Source organism: Gopherus evgoodei, chromosome 8, assembly GCF_007399415.2.
Source record: "Gopherus evgoodei ecotype Sinaloan lineage chromosome 8, rGopEvg1_v1.p, whole genome shotgun sequence".
NCBI classification, from domain to species: Eukaryota; Metazoa; Chordata; order Testudines; family Testudinidae; genus Gopherus; species Gopherus evgoodei.
The window spans coordinates 103115910-103132199 of NC_044329.1; the positions used below are offsets into that span (position 1 = coordinate 103115910).

General features: G+C 39.8%; 1 protein-coding gene across 7 annotated transcripts in view; it reads left to right on the plus strand.

Annotated features, from left to right (window-relative positions):
• The window catches only part of EPS15 (epidermal growth factor receptor pathway substrate 15), a 103892-nt gene that overhangs the window by 32510 nt on the left and 55092 nt on the right, over window positions 1–16290 (plus strand). For all 7 annotated transcript variants that reach the window (XM_030571766.1, XM_030571771.1, XM_030571767.1 and 4 more), the window contains 4 exons: window positions 592–651; window positions 4732–4932; window positions 5935–6080; window positions 14249–14405. In XM_030571766.1, the coding sequence (XP_030427626.1) occupies window positions 592–651; window positions 4732–4932; window positions 5935–6080; window positions 14249–14405 (564 nt within the window). The remainder of the gene's footprint in view (window positions 1–591; window positions 652–4731; window positions 4933–5934; window positions 6081–14248; window positions 14406–16290) is intronic.

Consider the following 16290-nt stretch of genomic DNA (forward strand, 5'->3'; position numbering starts at 1 on the left):
TTGTACCACTTCATTATGTATATTTTAACATTTAATTTGAAGGAGAATGATGTTATCCTACTGTTTCTCTGCACCTTCAGAAAATAGCTTTCTTAGCCCTCGTCCAGACTAACCCGCGGCATCGGCGGGTTAAAATCGATTGCTCGGGGATCGATATATCGCGTCTCGTCTGGACGCGGTGTATCGATCCCCGAGTGCGCTTACATCGATTCCGGAACTCCATCAATCCGAACGGAGTTCCGGAATCGACACGGAGAGCCGCGGACATCGATGCAGCGCCGTCCAGACTGGTGAGTACCTCGATTTTAGAAATTCGACTTCAGCTACGTTATTCTCGTAGCTGAAGTTGCGTATCTAAAATCGATTTTAATTCCTAGTCTGGACGTGGCCTTATACAATTTAATCCAAATGCACATGGCTAACTGAAAACTAGTGCTGAGGGAAAATTTCAATGTCCTGTGGTCCCTCCTGTTTGTGAGGGTTGATGAGTATTATTAAAATCTGAAACCAGATAGAAGTTTTGATTCTGCTGTTTGATACTGCATGTATGGGGGTTGGTCGCCAATCACCTATATATTTTGGTTCTCTTAGGTTTGGGAACTAAGTGACATTGACCATGATGGAATGTTGGATCGAGATGAATTTGCAGTTGTAAGTACACTGTTTCATTTAGTTTCATAAGTCTGCAAACCTAATAACAAAAGCCAAGCATTGGAAGTGCTAGGTTAAGACTCCATATCTGTTCATTCACTTCTCCTTTTTTTTGTTCATTATCAGGGCCGCCTGGGAGGTGGGGAGGGGCGGGGGACAAGCTGGGCAATTTGCCCCGGGCCCCACAGGGGCCCTGCGACCTCTGGCCCAGCGGCGGTCCGGAATTGCAGCTGGCATTTCGGCGGCGGGGGGCCCATCAGTGCTGCTGAAAACGCCGAGCAACTGAAGGGCCCCCTGCCACCGAAATGCTGACGAAGACCTGGATCACTGCCAGGTGAGTATAAGTGCCGCAGCTCCCTCACTTTGCCCCAGACACCCTGAATCCTCTGGGCGGCCCTGTTCATTATCCTAGCTCGTGCCACCGTGGCAGTCTAAATTCCCATCAGTTTCCATTGTTTGTACTATTTTTGCTCTTCTGCCTCCCGCACCTGCCAGGTCAGTGTCCTCTTTTTGTATAGAAATCACTTGTGAGAGTGAACTGCTAAAGGTTTTAGCATTTAAGATGTTTGGTCATATTCATAAATCTAGTACATGTACCCATTAATTAAAAATATAGCTTTTTTTAGTCTACAAATCATGAGACAGAGTTCCCTTCAGTTATCATGTGAGCGTACAAGGTTGTTGGTCTATTTCAAAGGGCTCTTTTGAATGTTCTTTTCAAAGGACGTTGCATCCCTGCTGGAGTTCAAGCATAGCTTCCCTTCTTTGGATAGAAACCATTTGAACATAAAGTGCTCCCTTCTCTTGTGGAAGGTGTTGGAGTCTCATTCCAGGTCGTTTTTCTTGTCTAGGATTTCTGTAGTTCTGTTTGGAGAGAGAATTTTATATATGGTGGGTTTTTTATGTATTGTAACTTTCACCAGTAGGTACACATACTTGTCACAGCAAGAAATCCTTATCAGATTTATCTTTTTCAGACTTGTATGTAACTCTCTAACACTTTTGTGAATTCCTGTCTTCTTTTCATTAGACGAGTCTTTCATGGCATATGATATTAAATGCTGCTACTTCAAATGAATAAAAAGAGAGGTTTTCCTTGGGAGGCCAGTGGGGTAGGATCTAGCAATCTTGAAATGTGATAGCAAGCACAGAATTATTTTAACCCTCCCCATGTTCTTGTATTGGCTCTGTACATACTGGACAGAAATTGATTCCATTTAGGAGCAGAGATACGGAAAAATTGTTTTACAGGTCCAACCAAATATCCTAATACTGGCACTTGAGGTGAGGAGTAGTGCTCTCAAGGTAGATATGCGATCAACAACACCGTTCTTGAATTCAAAAACGTATTCTGCATTGATATTCGGTGACCAAATTCAGCAGCTGGAAAAACTGATATAAAAGAGCATAAAACACTGACTCTTCATATTGCTCATTTTTCATCTCCCACTGTTTTGGGGCCAGTCTTTTGGTTCTGCATAAGTTTTTAGTTTCACTTCAGTAGTTGAAAAGTTGACTTTACATGGATACAAATGAGATTAAAAAGAAGCTCACTCTCATTTTAATTCTGAGAGTAAGTAAAACCTGTTGTAGTCTTGCACCGATGTTGAATTAGTCAAGGGTGTGTGTTCAGCACTTAGGTCAAATGGAGAGGAAAGAACCATGTAATCAGGGTGGAGGAAGTGTTTGTTTTTCAGTTAGAGAAATGAATAGTATTAATAGTACAAAGGTTCAGATATATGCGTTTATTAATACAATATTTTAAAACTCATTCCTCTGTGTAAGCCTTTTGAAAAATGAGGTAAACTTTCAGAACTGTAAAAAGAACAGGAGTACTTGTGGCACCTAAGAGAAATTTGTTAGTCTCTAAGGTGCCACAAGTACTCCTGTTCTTTTTGAGGATACAGACTAACACGGCTGCTACTCTGGAACCTTTCAGAACTGTATAAAGGAAACTAGTAGATATATATGCTAAGAGCTTGTCTTTAATTTTGGGCTTCTAGAAACTGACTCAATAATATAGTGTCAAATATTGAAAGTTTAGCAGTGACTTCAAAATGAAAACCTTTATATTTCTTGGGGGAAAAATGCCATTAGGGAAAACACCGTTCTCTCTTCTTATTGACAAGCATCAACATTCTAAGGGTGAGGCTGAAACTGCCAATATAACATGTAAACATGGGTATTTAGGCAGATTTAAGGGGATAGAAATAGGAATATCGTTCTGGCGGAAGAAGGAACCCACAAAATATTCTACTTGTGACTGTTCCATCAGTTTTCACCTATGCTGTCACTTGTTTCAAATTCTTCTAAAATCAGCTCTTCAAATCTCCAGTTAACTGTAGTTGTGGACATAATTTCATGTACACTGCAATAACTCACCTGTGGAGTATTCATCTTTGCCATAATTATAACTTCTATATATGTGTGTGCTGTAATTTTCACACCTTTAACTGAGTGCTAAAACAGTTGATTCATGAAATTGAGGAGTGAATATAACATACTAGGCAAGTGAAGCAAATAATTAACATAATGGATAGTCTGTAACATTTTGTGAACTAGTACATCTTAAAAAATGACCCTTTCTAAGATCTTAACCTTCCTAAAGCATAACCCCACAATCAAGGTTAGAACTGGTAAGTGGAATGATAACTGGAAGGGACTAGTGAATATGAACAAATGCCTCAACAAGTGAGGGATGCTGAAGGGGCTGGCAGTGAAGGGGGACCTCCTCAGCAGCAAAGGAGGGAGACACTTGCTGAGGAAGCCAGCTAGCTCTCCCCCTATCCCCCCCGCCATTGGAGTGTCTGGCACCCATTGGGCATTTGTAGTGGGAGGGATGCTGATTGGCCCATATCTGCCAGCTGCAGAGATTTAACTTGGAGCCCAGGCCATGTGGAGCCTCACTTGGCTCTGTTCCATAGTCAAATTTGTGCTCTTGGCCTGGGATTTAACTACTGAAATTGTTTCCTAATATGCAAACTCAACCTTCTGAAACTAATCTAAAAGGTGTTAAACTCCTGCAGTGTGGGATTTGTTTACTTGGCAGTGAACTTGAAAGGAGTCTTCGAAGGCTAATGTTTAATGTGGCAAGCCAGAGAGAACAGAAAGATAAACTCCAGTTTGAGAGGGTTTGGGGAGAAAGAGAAATGACTGTCAAAGGATACTACCTAATTAGGATTTATCAAATATTTCTCTTCTAGAATAAGGAGGACTGCTTGGGGCTTGATATTTTGGAAGGAGATGTGTGCTGCTCTCCCTTGGGATGGGATGCATATTCAGTTAAGGGGCAGGAGAAACCATAACTGGGCCCTGCCTCTTTGGCTAATGTTCAGAAAGCATTTCATGTCTTTTTAATGTAAATTTACCTTGATAGACTCTTGTGTTTTCAATACACTTCTAATAAAAACATTGAACCTGCTGGTTATACTTGATTATTCATAGGCTTTTCCATGGTGCTCATTCCCATGGAATGAATGCTTCATACGTTAATGAATTTATCCATGAGAGGTAGGGATACATGGTTATCTCCATTTCAGACATCAGAAACAAAGGCACAGAGAGATTTAGTGACTTCTCCAAAGGTGTCTCAAAGATCCTGTGGCAGAGCCAGGAACAGAACCCAGATCTTCAGATCTTTCACACAGTCCAATGCTTTAACCTCAAAGCTATCCTTCCTTTCCTGGTTTGTTGAAGTAGTTACTGAGTTTAAGTAGGTGGTTGCTGCTTTTCATCACTGCTGAAGAAAACAGAGGAAAGGGAATAAACTGCTGAGTTGCTGCTCTAACAGTGAGGTGACACTGGGGCTTTGACCACCCCCTGAAATTGGCAAGACAGGACAGGAATATGAAAAGCAAAAACCAAGAGGGATAGACCAAATGATCCTTGAGAACCTTACTATAAAATGTATCCCAGAATGTGCTAGATAACTGGCACTTCTGAGTTATAGGCTGCTTCATTCTTTTGAAAAGATTGTTAAATTTTAGATGGTGTCACTACTGTAGGTCACTTCTTAAAGTCAGGATAAATATTACAACCCTGGTTAATGCTGTGACCATCCCTTCTTGTTTTCATGTTCAGGCCATGTTCTTGGTGTACTGTGCTTTGGAAAAGGAACCAGTGCCAATGTCCTTGCCTTCAGCTTTGGTGCCACCGTCCAAGAGAAAAACTGTCAGTGTTCCAGGAGCAGTGCAGTTGATCCCATTGTCAACATTTGCTAAAGATTCTCATCAGTCCTCGTCTCCTGTGGGCATTTTACCTGCCAAAGCACCACTAACACAGGTATAGTCCTAGAATTGGCTTGTGTTCAAGTATTTTCTTCAGTCACTGCTTGTAACAAAATGTTTAAAAAAAAATAAAAAATTGGAGATATACCAATCTCCTAGAACTGGAAGGGACCTTGAAAGGTCATTGAGTCCAACCCCCTGCCTTCACTAGCAGGACCAATTTTTGCCAGATCCCTAAGTGGCCCTCTCAAGGATTGAACTCACAACCCTGGGTTTAGCAGGCCAATGCTCAAACCACGGAGCTATTCCTCCCCCTATTATGCAGATAAACTGGGTCATACAGACTACCTTGATCTATTGGCTGTTTCTGTTTTATTTCTGTCAATATGTTCATAAAGTTGATGTGACTGGTGTCACTAACAGATTGGGAAAGGCAAATATAGATTTAACCATCTGTGAAGATGTTTACTGGAAGTGCTTTTTAGAAGTCATCTTCTACACAAATTTGGCTTCAGGAAAAACTTAGTATACATTTTTTTTTAAATTTCAGTAAGAAAATGCTTATTTTAAAGCATATGAGCCTCGTGCAGAGGTCAAAACATTAAGACAACTGCTTAAAAAACCCTCAACAAAATAGTAGCCCAAGGACACAACCAGATAAGATCTGTCTGATTTGGCACAGAGACAAATCCAGTAATCATCAAGCAAGCAATTTTCCAACAAATTAATGGTGTTTGTGGGGTGTGACGGGATAGATAGTGGACTGGGTAGCCGATGTAAGTAACTGAAATGAGAAAAGGCCAGGAATATATACTGGTACTTCAAATAAATGAGCCCTCGGGTATGTCCAAAAAGCAGCCATGGAGACAAAAAGTCTTACCTGTTCTGATCATGGGAGAGCCAAGCAACTGGGAGTAAATCTTTCCAAGCTGTCTAATTGCCATTATTTATTTGGAAAGACTGATGTCATTTGAAGAGATTTAGAACTAGAATTATGTTGTTCCTTGAGATAAAAATACATTTGTCTTCAAAGAGATTTATTGGTATTTTTTCTTAGTGGGTTGTATCACCTGCCGACAAAATCAAATATGATGAGATCTTCCTGAAAACTGACAAAGACATGGATGGTTTTGTCTCTGGCGTGGAAGCCAGAGAGATATTCTTAAAGACAGGACTGCCTTCTAACTTACTTGCGCACATCTGGTAAGAATTTTTCTCTATCACCTTCTTTAAAAATAGAAGAACATCGTTTTCTCACGACACATACTGTTTATGGAAGCTGCCACATTGATATCTCTGCAGCCTGAAGTCCTCTGTTTAACTAAGTGACAAGTACAGTATGAACAGCAGTAGTGTATCTGCTTCTACCTTGACCTCAAGGGACAGTATTTAGAGATGAGAGGCTTAGTGAACTTCATGTGGTCATTTGCCCTTTGGCCTCTCTGCTTAGGTTTCATTAGTTCTGTTTATAATTATGATAATACTGGGTATTTTTGATATCCATGTTAAATGTCCAGCCTGTCTTCTACGTGATATGGTCCACAGAACTGTTACAATAGGTACTTTAACCTGCTTGCAGCTTGGGGGCAAAACCTGGCTTGTCACTGACAGCAGTGAATACCCATCTCCTAAAGTTCTCTCCAGTTTTCTATTCCTGTACAGCGGCAGGCAGGCTGAACTAGACTTCTCTGCTGCAGAGATTTTTCTGAGGGCAATTCCAAACTTTATTTCAAATTTTTAGACTAGCAGGTTGTTTCAATAATTTATGTCTGTGATTTCTAGCCATGTCCCAAGGCTGCATCTGATTTCTGGGGAGATTTGTCTCCTCAGCTCTGTTTCCTCTTCTGAGGTGTATGCAGCATTTGGTGCTCCTGTAGGCTTCATGGAGGGAGAGCAAGCGAGCACTGAGAAAAGCCAGAGGCAAAAGGAAGGGTCTATGTTCATTCCTTTTATCCTCCTCCACAAATAGTGTCTAGCTGGGGGCCTTGACCAGCTCTGTGGTCAGAACATAGTTTTCTCCTCACAGCCCAGTCTGAGTGGGGTCATCTCAGCCATTCTTCCCCAGGCAGGAAAGGAAACAGGCAGGATTGGAGAGCTAGTTCCACTAGGCAAGATGCAGCCCAGGCCAGGTGTGGGTAACCTAAGCCCCTCCCCTGGCAAGAAAGGAGGCAGGTAAGATTGGAAAAGAGCTAGCTCCAGGGCAAGCAGTCCATCTCTGTGACGGGACTTCAGTCACTTCTCTCGTGGTTAGGGGACTAGGTGTTTCTACCTTGGAGAGAGAGTGAACCGGAAGAGTGGCCTCTTCATTGCATAAGCCCACCAAAGGCAGTCAAGTCCAGGCAGGTATATTCTCAGCCCCCTCCTTTGATCATGAAAACTTACAGGTGGCTGAAACATAGGAGTGCCAGATGACAGTTCATATTTCAGTGCCTCAGCATTCTTTCACAATCTGTGCTAAAACAGGTGGATAGTGTTGCAGGTATGTTCCCTCTCAATCTAAAACCCGTATGGCCTAGCAGCTTTTCTCTGGATAGGAAAGGGAAAAAAGTGGGTTTCAAATCTGTTTTATGCAGGAATATGGGGCTACTGTCTTAGTGTCTGTTCCCAAAGTTCCCAGTTATTTTAATGATACAATGGGAGACTTTATGGAAAACTGAGGCTATTCAGAGTAATCGTAAAAGTCAGCTTGCAATATTGCCTCCTGGCAGACAGTATAGAAGGAAATACATGTCATATGGCAAGTTGAAGCTATCTGTGAAGTGTGACAAGAGAAAATATCTCTTTGCAAGTGATAACTAGAACATGTTCAGGGTCTGTAGCTGCCCTCTATTGCCCCTGAGCTATTTGCAGGTCTCCTAGCCCTATTGGAAATTAGACCCCTGGTTAGTGCTAGGCTCTTTCATTTTGAGAGCCAAAGGGTTACATATCGTTTTGATCAACTGAGATAATTGGATATTGTGTAGAGGCTTGTCTGATGGAGCTGAGCAAGGACGTTAGGAACAGTTTTGTCCTATTCTCCATCTCAGCAACCCATGGAAAAGCTACAACCTGAATGAAATTATCCAATTTTTTTGATATTGGAGCATTGCAACCCATTCCATCCTATTTCTAACCTCAGTGAATCAGGGACGAGCAGAACAGATATCCTCTGATGCATCTATCTTTCCTAATGATGGCTGCCTTTAAAGCATTCCCATTTATCCATCCTTGGGCAATTTTTACGTTTTCCTTAGGTCAGCATTTTTCATTTCCCTGCTCTGATTACCATTTGATCTTTATTATGGCTGTCAATTAATCGCAGTTAACTCACGTGATTAACTCAGAAAATTAATCATGATTAATCAGTTTTAATTGTACTGTTAAACAATAGAAAACCAATTCAAATGTATTGAATATTTTGAATGTTTTTGTACATTTTCAAATATCGCTTTCAGTTACAACACAGAATACAAAGTGTACAGTGCTCACTTTATATTACTTTTGATTACAACTATTTGCACTGTAAAAATGATAAACAAAACTTTTTTTCATTCACCTTATACAAGTAGTGTAGTGTCATGAAAGTATAATTTAAAAATGTAGGGTTTTTTGTTACATAACTGCATTTAAAAATAAAATAATGTAAAACTTTAGAGTCTACACATCTTCTCAGTCCTACTTCTTGTTCAGCCAGTTGCTAAGAGAAATAAGTTTTACATTTCCCGGACATAATGGCACCCACTTCTTATTTACAATGTCACCTGAAAGTGAGAGCAGGTGTTTGCATGGCACTGTTGTAGCTGGCATTGCAAGATATTTACGTGCCAGATGTGCTAAAGATTCATATGCCTTTTAGAATGGCTGCCGAAGCATGAAGAGAACATGCTTCCATGCTGATGATGCTCATTTAAAAAAAAAAAAAAAAAAAAAAAGCATTAATTTAAATTTGTGACTGAATTCCTTCGGGGAGAATTGTATGTCTCCTGAATTGTTTTACCAGCATTCTGCCATTATTTCATGATATAGCAGTCTCAGATGATGACTCAGCACGTTGTTCATTTTAAGAACAGTTTCACTGCGAATTTGGCAAAATGCAAAGAAGGTACCAATGTGAATTTTCTAAACATAGCTACAGTACTTGACCCGAGGTTTTTAAGAATCTGAAGTGCCTTCCAAAAATCTGAGAGGGTCAAGATGTGGAGCATGCTTTCAGAAGTTTTTAAAAGACCAGTTCTGATGTGGAAACTATAGAACCCAAACTACCAAAAAAGAAAATCAACTTTCTCCTGATGCCATCTGACTCAGATGATGAAATTGAACAAGCATTGGTCCACACTGCTTTGGATTGTTGTTGAGCAGCACCGTCATCATAGACTCAGCATGGATGCGTGTCCTCTGGAGTGGTGGTTGAAGAATGAAGGGACATATGAATCTTTACCACATCTGGCACGTAAATATCTTGCAATGCCAGCTACAACTGTTCCATGTGAATGCCTGTTCTCACTTTCAGGTGACATTGTAAACAAGAAGTGAGCAGCATTATCTTCTGCAAATGTAAACTGACTTGTTTGTTTGCATGATCGGCTGAAGAAGAAGTAGGTTTGAGTGGATTTGTAGGCTCTAAAGTTTTACATTGTTTGTTTTTGAATGCAGGCTTTTTTATACATTCTACATTTGTAAGCTCAACTTTCATGGTATAGACATTGCATTGCAGGACTTGTATTAGATAAATTTGAAAACCCTATTTCTTTTGTTTTTTACATTGCAAATATTTGTAATAAAAAAAATAAAATGAGCACTGTACAGTTTGTATTCTGTGTGGTAATTGAAATCAGTATATTTGAAAATGTAGAAAATATCCAAAAACATTTAAATAAATGGTATTCTATTGTTTAACAGTGTGATTATGCAATTAATCATTAATTTTTTTAATCACTTGACAGCCATAATCTTTATACATGCTCTCAGGGATCCTTTCCAGGATTGTGGTGGCAGTAATATATTGGCTTTTGTGAAGAAGGAAATTCACTGGTTGCTTCTTGGATTAATTTTTTTTTTTTTAATCTGAGTTCTGTGCAGAAAAAGCTGGAGCAAGCATGCAATGATGTGGTTGCTGGAGTAAGTTAGGTTCAGGGCAGGCATGGTACCAGGAAAGTTGTCATAGGCCTGGGCTGAGGATAAGGACTATGATGTACAAGGTCTTATTTCAGAAGAATGTTAACAGAAGATGAGGATGGCCCTAAACAAGAGGAAAACAAGTTGTCACAGAAACAAAAATCCAATTTTTTTGGAACCTATTGTGAATCCTCATCTTAAACACTTCTGTGCTTCAGTGATCAAGTTCATATGATACCAACCCAGTAAAACCTGGTATCCACTCCATATCTCACCCTATCTCATGTGTTGGCAGAATTCTAGCTCGAGTGGTATATTCTCTGCTCCCTCAACTGGTGAATGCAGAGAATCAGATTTTTTTTTTAAGATGGGATCTTCCAACTCAGTTCAGGAAACGTGTACCAGAAAGAGAGAGCGCAGTACCCACTAGCTTGAACAATGTTTCAGTAAGGTCTTGTGGTACAGTTCTGTCAATGGATGACAGACCTGTTCTGGTGGTAACAATGAATGTGTTTAATAGGGTTTTCTTAGTAGCTGGGAAGATCACGATCAGCCCAGACCGAAAGAAATTCTCCTGCCCTGTGTGGGGCGGAGTTTCCTATCTCCATGTGCACAGCCCATTGAGGGAGATGAATACCAAGACTTACATGGCAGAAGTTGGATTAGCAGTGTGGTTGCTGTGTCCAGAAATACCTTACTCATTGTAAGTCAATTTGGAGGGCTGGTGATTGATCTCTTTTTGCATCTGAAAAAAAGTAAACCAAGTGCCCTGTGGCACATGTGTGTCAGGAGCTGGGATATGAGGTAGTGAATGACATCTTGCAAAGGTGGACATGGTCCCTCTGTACGTCTTCCCACTTTTTCAGCTGTGTCCCAGGATAATACAAAAGATATCACTGCTGCTCCTTCATTTGTGTTTCTGCCTTTCTGGCTGAGGAGGCTATGTCTCTGTCTCACAGATTTGGTCCTCCATCCAGGGCCAGACAAGTTTAAAATGAATACTTGGATGAAGTCATTATGGCTCTTGTGCGCCCCAGTGAAAAGTCAACAGATGGAACTTCTTATACTTGCTGGTGCAAAGTCCATAGTTTAACTACCATGTTAAACCAGTTTAAAAATAGCTTTGAGTTCCCCCTTCATTGTGAGTGTTCAAGGAAGAAGGTCAAAGTCTCTGTAGTATAATGATATAATCATATTCAAGAAAAGTTCTGTACAAATCCCAACATGAAATATTTCATTAGGGCCACATCCTTACTCTAACGCTTCAAGGTCAGAGACCACTACCTTGGAACCTTATTATGTTCCTTACAGCACTATTCAGATGGAACCCTAGCAGGAGGTGTCATTTTACATCTCTACTTGTTAGTAGCTATTAGGAGGCCTATTCTGTCTCCGTTTGGCTGAGGCTTTTTATCTGAAGTTGGGAATTGTACTCTTTACTTAAGATCCAGAATTGTACTTTTAATTGAGTAGTCCTCACAATGTCATAGCATTCATTCTCTAAGTAAGTTAAAGAAATGTTTCTCCTATAGTTCAGCATTAAAGTCCAGTCTGTAGGAGCAGCTGACAATCTCAGGGCAGAGTAATCCTGTCTCCTGTATTGAGATCTGTTAGACAGCCATTATTTCACCAAATTCTGCATACTGCTAATCTAATTTTAGCTAATGCCACTTCCTTTCTTTTGCCAAAAGTTTTCTCCATGCCTTTTATATCTAGGAGAGGATATTTAATCATCATCTACTTTTTGTTTTGGATATCTGTATTTACCCTTTTTACCCTGCCGGCACACAGCTATGAAAATTCATCGTAATGGATCTGTGGCCCTTAGCATGAAGAAGAATAGAAAAACTTACTTGTGCTTTCCTGAATTTCCTTTATTCAAGTAAGTAATAAAATCCACAGATCTGGTCCACTTTAGAGACAAACATCATTCAGAATAGAGATGGAAATTGGCATCCCAGGATTTGGGTTGGTTGTTAGGTGGAATTTACTGTGCTCAGCAGTATGAGAAATTGTGGTGCTTTTTCCTCCAATTATATTTAATGCGTTATGTAATTTAGGAAAGTATATTTGAATTATCCTCACTGTGGAAGTTGTCAACTGGAGGGAACTTGATGAGGCATGAAATTTCCCTGCTGTCAGTGATGGAGAGGTCCGGTTTTGTTCCCAACTTGAAAATAGGCTGAAGTAGTCTTTGTAACAGATCTGTGGACCTTATAACTTGAAGAAATTTTTTCAGATAAATATGGATACATTTTCCTATTTTGAATCTTGCTAAGTTCTTCGCCTCAGTGATTTCCTATGGCAATAAGTTTCATAGTTTAATTATGAATTATATGAAAATTTTCTTTTATCAATTTTGAATTTGCCAAACTGATCTTTATGATATGGAGACTTGTCTACTAAACATTGGACTGGGAAATAGACTATCCTACAATATTTACTTTTGTAATGCATACATTTACATTAATTTATTTCCATTTAAACTCATCAGACTTAAGACTTCACCTAGTGCCTTTTTGTAGTAGAATTTTTGTAAGTACTAGATAAACTAGATAATGTGTTTCAGCGCATATCTGAGGCATCACCTAGTACCTTGAGGATTGGTCTAGGAACTGATTTCTTAACCTGGCTCTGTCACAAGTTAGTTGTTTGGCCTTGAGAAAGTTAATTATGGCTAGTTTTCCAGCTTTTGAGTACTGATAAATCCTCTGAAGTGAAGTGGTGCTTCCGATGCTTAGCATCTTTGAAAATCGCTTCATTTTTCAGGGCTAAGTTCCACATATCCATCACATTGGGTCTCCAGCTGGCTTGTGTCTTGAACAGAACCAGACCAGTCGTATTACTGGAATCAGTGGAATGTCCTGCCTGCTAGAATTCTCCCCAGTTTTGTTCTGTCTCTACAGTGACAAGCAGATGTAGCTAGACCTCACAGTTGCAGAGTTCTTCTGAGGAGAATTCCAAAACTTTATTTCAGATTTCTGTCAACTTGGTTCAATAACTCAATATTTCAGCTGTGTTCCAGGGCTGCATTTGCATCTTGAGCTTTTTACGTCTCTGCTTTCCTTCCTGAGGTGCTGCAGCTTGCTGGTGACCCCGCATCTGGTCAAGAAGACAGCAAAACTGGAATAAAATAGGAAAAAGTCTCTCTCTCTCCTCTGCTCTCCTCCCTTATTAAGCATCTTGACAGGGATCTTAGGCCACTTGAGTGAGCCCAATGCACACACCTCCTTAGTGACCTAATTTGGGTAAAAGTCCTCTGCCCTTTCTCTGGTCAGAAAAGGGTTCTCTAGAGGCAGATAGGATCAATTCTAACGGCATGTATCCTTCAGCCTTTTGTCCGAAGGGCAGCAACATCCGAAGAGCAGTGTGCCAAATAAAAACCAAAAAACTGTCTTAGTCCATTGAGGCTTCATGAGCAGCCACATGCTTCTAACTGATGCTCAGCCACTTCCGCCACTTGGGCTATGGATGAAAGGCTTTGGACACAATATGAATGTTGCAGAATCTGGAGCATATGGTCCTCACTGCTGCCACTATATAGTAGACATCAGGGATACCTTCATATCATCTCACATTTGGACCCCTAGGAGAAGTGAGCATGTGTGGACTCCCTGTAGTAGAGAGGTGTAGAACCATGGGACCTCTAATCCTGGATAAGTGCATTCCAGGACATTAATTTCTGGGGAATCTAGTTTGAAACCCCAGTCTGTTCCTTGGGCGGATCCAGAAGTTCTCCTATAACTGATTGCCATATTTGGGGTCGGGAAGGAATTTTCCTCCAGGGCAGGTTGGCAGAGGCCTTGGAAGTTTTTCACCTTCCTCTGCAGCATGGGGCACAGGTCACTTGCTAAAGGATTCTCTGCAGCTTGAGGTCTTCAAACCACAAGTTGAGGACTTCAGTAGCTCAGACATAGGTTGGGGGTTTGTTGTTCGAGTGGGTGGGTGGGATTCTGTGGCTTGCGTTGTGTGTGGGGGTCATACTAGATGATCATAATGGTCCCTTCTGACCTTAAAGTCTATGAGTCTGAGTCTATACATGTGTTCAAAATAAAGGGGGGTGATGAAGAGAGGGGCAAGAGAGGAGAATGATATGCACGTTCCTCAGTGTTGAGGATTCATTGCTGTTTGTAAGGTGATTTGAAGATGTAAAACAGTATATAAGTGCTAGTTGCTGTCATCATTTTCCACTGCCTGCGTATGCACTCCTAAACAATATTGTACTTGTAGAAATGAGGTGTTGCACCTAATCAGTTATTCTGTGTTTTTGTGTACAGGGGCCTCTGTGACACACAGGACTGTGGAAAGCTTTCAAAAGAACAGTTTGCCTTGGCTTTCCACTTAATTAATCAAAAGTTAACAAAGGGCATTGATCCTCCTCAAGTTCTGACTGCAGAAATGATCCCTCCATCAGACAGGGCCAGCTTACAGAAGGTAAGGATGTGCCTGGCTTTTAAGTAGAAATCTCAAACATACTAAACAAATTCTGAATTCAAGTGCTATTAAATTAAAAAAATATATTAAATCCAGTTTTTAAAATCTATGCCAAGACATGGTTGTGCTATTGAGAAAAAACAAGATGAACTGCCATGAACAGATGTACTGTTTTTGTCAGTTTACATCCATAGATATGTCTGCATAAATGCTTTCTTAATAAACGTATTTGCTACATCAGCCAACCAAGCAAAGACACATTGCTGTTGAGGAACCATGAAATCAGCTTGTCGAAAGAATAAACCTATTCCTGAGTATCCAAGGATGAACTTCATTGTGGACCTGAAATACTATATGCACCAATTTTCCTTTTCCTTAATATCGAGACAGAGGTTTTAAAAGTGATATTTTCACATTTCACTCTTTCAAGAAGTCAGTCACTACTAAAATAAATTAAACCCTTTTGCAGCTCTGTGGTTAAATATTTAAAAGAGCATGTTTTTAAATTTTTTAACTATCTATTTGTATTCATAATAACATTTCAAATGCCCTCATACCCCTTTGACCATTAAACAATCCATTGCTGTATTGACTCAGTGGCTTTTAATTGCTTTAAAGTTTTATTTATTAGCGCAGCAGTCAAATAGAAGTCACAACAAAATCTTATCTGTGTATGATGCATTGTAATAGCTGTCATTACTAACATTTTCTCTTGGTTGTGCTAAACACTGACACAGCTGTGCTATCTGCATAATAAACAGAATGAGAAATTCTCACCTGAAAAATGATACACTTGAAATTTTGCATGACTTTTGAGTTTTTTGCAATTAGTACCTAATTTTTTTTTTACGTTCAGTTTAAAAAAAAAACAACAATACACCAAAAACCTGCTTTATTTGCACCTTTACTAATCTTTTTTGTGTGTTTTGCTTTCTTTTCTCTCTCTTCCAGTTTGGACTATTTTTTCCATTCTGCTCCACTCTGCTTTACATCTTAATTATTCTGTCAGTTTCTTAACTCTGCTTTCTCAAGGTTAGAGGTTCTTTGCTTTTTCTAATATGCAATATCTATTGGCTTGATAATGAACATTCCTAAATGTCTCTTCAGTAGTCTTTGAAATAGCATAGTATTTAGGTAGATATTGAGTTGTGCTGAAATCTGAAATTATTGCTGTTTTAACTAGCCTTTCATCTGTAAGGGTCCCATGTTGCTTGCAAACTTAAAATGGCATTAAAAACTATTAGTTTACTCTGTTTATCAATAAAGATTGTTCCAGCTATCAGAGAAATCTCTGGGGGGAGGGAAGGGGCAAATGTTGGTAGCTGTTGTTATTTTTGTGTGCTGCTGAAGTTCAGAATAGAAAGTAACATGTTTTATCCTATTGAAACTGCAGAGAAAATGCTAAGACAAAGTGTAAACACCCCCAAACTGATAACTGGCATTATCACTGGAGCTAATATCCATGCTGTTACAGAAGGTGTTGTGAAACATTTAATGTCCAGATTTTGATTTGTACAGTAGCTGAGATCAGTACTGCTTGCTACCTTTTTTAGTGTATCACATGATATCTTCTTAGCATTCCCAAAATACTGAGATTTGCAGTGAATTTTAACTTCAATATACAAAATGACTAAGATTATTTAAACAAGGGAAGGATATGGGTTTCAGCTGGTTCTATAAATCCCTTCCATACTTTGGAACATTACAAGGGAATTTATGAACACTTATTAATCTGTTCAACTGACTGAACAAGCAGCTCTTCTCAAAAGAGATGCTCTTTTATGCAATAAAATATCCAGTGTAGACAACTAGATGTCCCTACTTGGGATTTATACGGGACACTAAAAATCAGGGTGGGGAGTGAACAAGTGCTGCTGACAGCCAC